This window comes from Manis pentadactyla, chromosome 3 (genome assembly GCF_030020395.1).
Source record: "Manis pentadactyla isolate mManPen7 chromosome 3, mManPen7.hap1, whole genome shotgun sequence".
Lineage (NCBI taxonomy): Eukaryota > Metazoa > Chordata > Mammalia > Pholidota > Manidae > Manis > Manis pentadactyla.
In genome coordinates this window covers 200768006-200774005 of record NC_080021.1, presented here as the reverse complement: position 1 = coordinate 200774005, position 6000 = coordinate 200768006, and the positions used below count along the sequence as shown (strand labels likewise).

Genomic DNA, 6000 nt, shown 5'->3' with positions numbered 1-6000 from the left:
GGTGAGTGTGCATGTGTGTGACAGACTGGGCAGCAGAGCCCCAGTCTCACTTGGTGTTGCCCCACCCCCCGGAGGTCAGGGGAGGTTGGGTGAATGTTAAGCCAGCTGCTCCCTGAACTTCAAAGTCTGTTGGAGTGTCTGAAATTTGTTCCCAGACCCAAAACTTCTCCCCCAGCTTGTGTTGGAGTCACAGAGTGTCTGAATCCCATTGGGGGACTTGCCGGTGTTAAGTGAGGAGGGAGGGTGTTCCTCGGGAAGCTTCCCTGCTCTGCTGAGCTGTCCCTTCCCACCTGTTTGTTTTGCTTTCGGAGAACCCAGGTGTTTGGGGTGGGCTGCACGTTAGACAGCACTGGTTCCAGCACAGCCATGCACAGCAGCCAGTGGTGTATTTGCCACCAAGTGCCACAAACTAACTCCAGGCAGTGTTCGGTTTGTGTTTGGTTGCATGTTTGTGGGGAGAGACATGTTGGAGAAGGCAGAAATAATCCTCTTGCTTCTCACCTGGCAACAAGGTGTCTGAGAGTCACTCAGCATCCAAGAATGACCAGCTTACTTCTGCCTGACTCAGAGACAGTCCTCAGCAGGGTGTTTCTCCACGGACACAGGTCCCTGTTATCAGTCTGGACAAATCTGCCTGAGATGATGCCTCCATGCTGGGTGACTCCTTTCAGGTGGCCCTGCTGTGTTCTCAGATGTCATGTCAGCCGGGGACAGATGCGTGTGAGTTCGGGTGTTACAGAGGGTTACATTTTTATCTGTTTCAAACACACATTGTCAACTAACATAATTCAAAGGCTTCAAACATTTAAATCATTCCTGTTAATGCAAACTTCAAGCAGTAAGGTCAGCTCCAGAGTACATCAAACTCATTATGACTGGATATTCAAACCATTCTGGAAACACCCACATAAAAGCAGTTTGCTTACAATCTGCAAGCCTGCTAGTGGTATCCCTAAGCCAGCTTCCGGGAAACGCAGTATGTCATTTCTGGTCACTAGTGTGATAACCAAGCAAGGGATTTTCCCAGGAAGGCTCAAGGACATTCGGTGTTAAGCCTCCTGCGCCCTTCTCCTGCTGGCCTTTACCCAGATGGGAACCCACTCAGCAAACCCCGAACTTTCAACTGGAAGCACACACAGCCAAGAGCAGCCCGAAAAAACCCCTAGAGATATTGGACCAGGGTTCACCTTCTATTCGCCTGCCCTCCTCCTTCCCACACCCCTGGCTGCCCCACAGCCCACTCAGTGCCCTCGTGCGATCTCATCTACTTCTGTCTCAGGGATTGGGGGATGGGGCTTTCGGAAGGATATTTCCTGTAATGCTGATCCCATATGGACTTGCCAGGATTCAAAATTGATTTGGAAAATCCTATATGTTAGTGCCTGTCTGGTAAAATAAACTTTGTTGTCATTGATTTTTTTTCCCCTAGTATTTTATCCATTTAAAAATGTACAATTAAGTGGCATTAAGTACCATCTTAACTATCACCTGCATAACTATCACCACCATCCATCCATAGAACATGTTTCTTAATTTTGATGATAGGAGACAGGAACAAATCAGCAATTCTAGAATTATCAGAAACTTCTTTCCTGTGCTCCCAAGATTAATTTTGTTCTAGAAGGGGTCTGGTTGGGAAGCTCTCTTGATCATCTATACCTGTTTGAGATCCTTGAAGGTAATTTTAGATATTGGTCAATGATCTCAATATTTTAGGTAGGACTTAAGTCTTTTGTCTAACCACCTGGAGTCTTTCTGATGAGTAAATTAGTATAAAAAACTTCTTTAAAAATGAAGTTAAAAATAATTTTTTTAAAGGTGTGGAAATGGACATTTTTCTGGAGGGCCAGGATATTGGTATTTGAGTGGCCTGAAGCCTGAAGGAGCTGACTGTAGTGAACAGCATTTACACAGAGGAACACAAATAAAATGCTTCGAACTGGTAAGAAGTATACTTTGCCTTTTTTCCAACAATTCCTATATAGTGGTTCTGAATTAAATTAAAAAATATTATACAATGTACACATATGATTTTATAATATGGTCAGTAGTGTGATAACCAAGCAGGGATTTTTCCCAGGACGGTTCCCGGATATTTGGTGTTCGGCCTCCTGTTCCCTTCTGCTGGCCTTTACCCAGATGGGAACCCACTCAGCAAACCCTGCAATATGTGCAATATAATTTGTAATATGTAAAAATAATAACAAGTATGCATAATTTTTCAAAAATTTAAAATTACACATATATATGTTTTCATCCTACGTCCTTTCTCTTTTGGTGGGTATTTTTGTGGCGGGCATGTGGCAAACCTAAGCCAGGGCTTTCCTCAAAGCTATCGGTTCACTGATGTTATCCTTTCTTGTCTGAAAGTAGTTGCCTGTGTGTGTGTGTGTGTGTGTGTGTGTGTTTATCTTTGGCCATTTTAATGGAGTTTGGGAAGGAGGGAACTTTCAGGCTTAGGATGCCACCTTGAAATAAAAAGTCAGATTTTTCCTTTAATGAAGTCATTAAAATGAAGATGTCACAGACAAAAAAAAAAATCTCTAAATTCTCTTTTAGAACATCTTAGTATATTGGCCATGCTCTCTTAAATGAAGATTTTTCTTAAGTTGAACATTTTTCTCAGCAATAATCGCAGTGCACTTTTTTACAAAAATAAAAAAGTTTCAAAGCAAAAAATGAGCCAATAAAATTGATGTAAGCCACACAATTTAATGTAGACTATAATATAGCACAATGGATTGTGCTATTAAAACATAATTAATGCAAATATAAAATGAAAACCTATCTAAGATTTTATTCAACTATTAATTCATGAGGGACTCCGCAATATGATGACTTCAAAAGACAACTTGTAAGATATCCCAGGTCAAAGGGAAGTTTGAAGACTGCATGTGTATATTCTGGAAAACATTAATTTGCTTTGCTATAGTCAATAATTTTTTGCATTATCATCAGTTTTCTGCAAGGTAATGTCTCCTCCTATTGAATTGCAAGGGCCTAGTTAATAAAAGTTCATCAAAGTCCATCAGATCATCTCCAGAAGGGCTATTAGACAATACAAAGCACACCACTGAAAAGACACCCAGTAATCTTTTGCTCATTGCCAAGTTTTAGACAATTTTTTTGATACCATCAATTAAAGAAAAAATAGACACAAATAAATTTAAATTAATTTGTTTTGCAGGGGTACATGGTAGAGGAGAGGTATAGATTGTTTTAAAAATGTATTAAATGAATGCAATTTTTTAAAAACAATTACATGATCCCAAAGTTCATGGAGAGCTGAGTTTAACAAAAAATTTGTCTAAATAATATGCACTAGATTGCAGTACACACACTACCCATCTACTACTCCCTAACGCAAGCTCTTATCTTTGCTGAAGAAAAAATAATTAGCAAAAAGCCTGATGCACAAGAGCCTAGGAAGTTTATTTTTAACTACTTCTTTTTAAGGCTGCACAAGTTTAGCCCTTATATGGGTGTGCTATGGGTGGTTAGATTTAGAGCAGGCTCATGGTAGAGAAAGCAAGTGAGGATGTGGGTGAAGTAGGGCAGGCCCTGCTCGTGGACACACATCGAGAGCTCAAAGCCTTCAAGCTGGACCTTATTTCTTTTCCCCTGCAGCCTCTCCCTAACCCAACTGGCAACAATTCCCTTTAGGTCTCTATCCCAGTGACTCCCACCACCATCAACCTAAGTCGGGCAAACCAGAAGTTTAGGTGACATCTGTAATGCTCTCTCCTTCTCCTCCACATTCCACCGGTCATAAAATCCAATGGATTCCACCCAGTGCCACTCATTTGCACCTCTCCACTCATTGCCAACGCCCTGCTTCTGGATGCGTTCTTTCTTGTCTGGATTCCTGCAGCAGCTCCAGGCTGGTCTCCCTGCATCCCCAGCCCAGTCCCAATCCCACAGGGCAGACACTGGGAGCCTTTCCTGATGAGGTCACTCTCTCGTGTTACAGTTTCTCAGCAACCTTCTTTACTTGGTTTATGAGGTTTTATTTATCTCTGCTGTTTACTGCCTCTCTTCAACCATCTGTTCCCACTTTAGGGAGGTTCTCCTCCTTTCTATAATATTTTCTCTCCTCCATTTTATTTGCCTATGCCTTTCTCACCGCTTAGATTCTTCTCCCACCTCCTTACCCTTAAGGTTCACTTCCTCCTGAAGCTGCCCGCGATGCCCCAGGCTGACTGTCCTTGGAGCAGCAGGAAGTCCTGCCACACTCTGGCCCACCACAGCTCTGTGGGCCCTAACGGTCCTGTCGTCGCCCCTGGGTGGCCTGGACGGGCGACTCCTTGCCTTCTCTCCCTTGGCGCCCAGGTCACCTCACCCAGCTCTCTATCTCCTGGAGGATTCCAGCTCCTTCTGCCCCCCACACCTCTAACTCTGCCACCCCTGGGGTGCCTCCGTGAGCCCTCAACCGGCTTGGATCTCCCGTTCGTGCTACACGCTTGAAGCCCGCAGAGGTTTCCTCCTGGCGTAGTCCCGGGCTCCACGTTCAGCTGTGTCATTGTCCGCGGGCCGTCGGTCCCCTTGTGGGAACGTGCGCGGGAGGGCCGGACCCTGTCTCCGCCCGCCGTGTCCCCACGCGCGCCGGGCACCAGCAGGTGCCCCGGCGGATCATGAGCGTCTTCCCGGCGCCCAGGCCAGGCCGGGAGGCAGCGCGCGCGCCCTGCCGCCTCCCCGGGACCTCGCGGCACCCTCCGCTCCCCGGCGCGGCGCCGGAAGCTGCCGGGCCGGGCCCTCCCCGCGGCGCCCGCCGCCTTATCTCGGCGCCTCGGGGCCGCAGGCGGAGCGGCAGCGCGCCGGGAGCGAGGCGGCCGCGGCATGGGCCGGGGGCCCCGGGGCGCGGGCCGCCCGCCTCGCCGCCTGCTCCCCCTCCTGCTGCTGCTCGGCCTGGCCCGCGGCGCCGCAGCAGCGCCGGGCGCGGACGGTGAGTGCAGGCGGAGGGGGGCGCGGCGCGGGGCCCTGGCGGGGCCTCCACGACGCCGGGCGCGCCCGGACGCCTCCCCGCCCCGGGGCCGGGCCGGCGCGGAGCCCGGGCGTGGGGGCCGGGAAGGCGGGGCGCAGAGAGGCAGGAGGGGCTGCCAGCACCGGGCCGCCTCGCAGACCCGATCCGAGCCGCCCTGCCGCGCGCGGGGCACCGAGGCGCGGTGGGGGCTGGGCGCGGAAGGGCGTGGAGGGCGTTCCGGGCGCGCGGCCGCTTCCGGCTCTGCCACGGCTTTGGCACAAGTTCTTGACCCGAAGCGGTTTTCTTTCTACCTTCGAGTTTTTCCACCGTGACGAATATGATGAGAAAGAAGTGTAAGGAGGGTTACAGGAATAAAGCATTCATTAACCCATTCATTCAACAGATGCTCCTGGAATAGCTTCCCTGTGCAGGATGTGAGGGCCTGGGTGCTGGCCCTCATGGAGCTCATGTTCTGGAGGAGACAGACGAGCACATGATCCATTTCCAGGCAATTGGAATAATTTTCTTCCCCCCGTGCAGAACGCAATGTAGAATGTGGCAGGAGTTGCCCAGAGGATTCAGGCATGTAGAGGAGGTGGCATTTACCCAAATGCATGTACTGGAAGGCAGAGGGTCCCGAGTGCTCTGAGAGGTGTGGGTGGATAGAGGAGGGCAATATTACTTCCAGCAGCGGGAGTCTGGTGGCGTCATGGATGCGGTGACCCTTGACCTGGGCCAACAAGGTTTGGCAATATTAAGATATGGGAAGATGTGCAAAAGTCATCCCAGTAGCAGAGGTCACCCGCCAGCTCTCCATGAATGTAGAATGAAAAGATTCCAGAGGGATGGGACAATGTAACAAAAGCATGGGGGCTGCGGTTCAGTTCGACTGGTACATAGGAGATGGGTGGGAAATGGGGGTGGAAAAGCAGTTGGATTTAATCAGAAGGCAAGTGTCTTGACTGGCAGATCATGGCATTTAGACGTAGCTGTTCTAGGTAGCAGGAAGTCACTGAAAGTTATTGCAGGTTTTTTACAAG

The 6000-nt window shown here is 49.0% G+C and overlaps 1 protein-coding gene across 6 annotated transcripts in view; it reads left to right on the top strand.

Annotated features, from left to right (window-relative positions):
• Positions 1 to 4694: 4694 nt before the first annotated feature.
• SUSD1 (sushi domain containing 1) overlaps positions 4695 to 6000 on the top strand; it is a 131349-nt gene continuing 130043 nt past the window's right edge. For all 6 annotated transcript variants that reach the window (XR_005030832.2, XR_005030831.2, XM_036915656.2 and 3 more), the window contains exon 1: positions 4695 to 4942. Coding sequence is in view for 4 of the 6 variants with exons in the window: in XM_036915656.2 (XP_036771551.2) it covers positions 4837 to 4942 (106 nt within the window). In the remaining 2 variants the exon portion in view is untranslated. The remainder of the gene's footprint in view (positions 4943 to 6000) is intronic.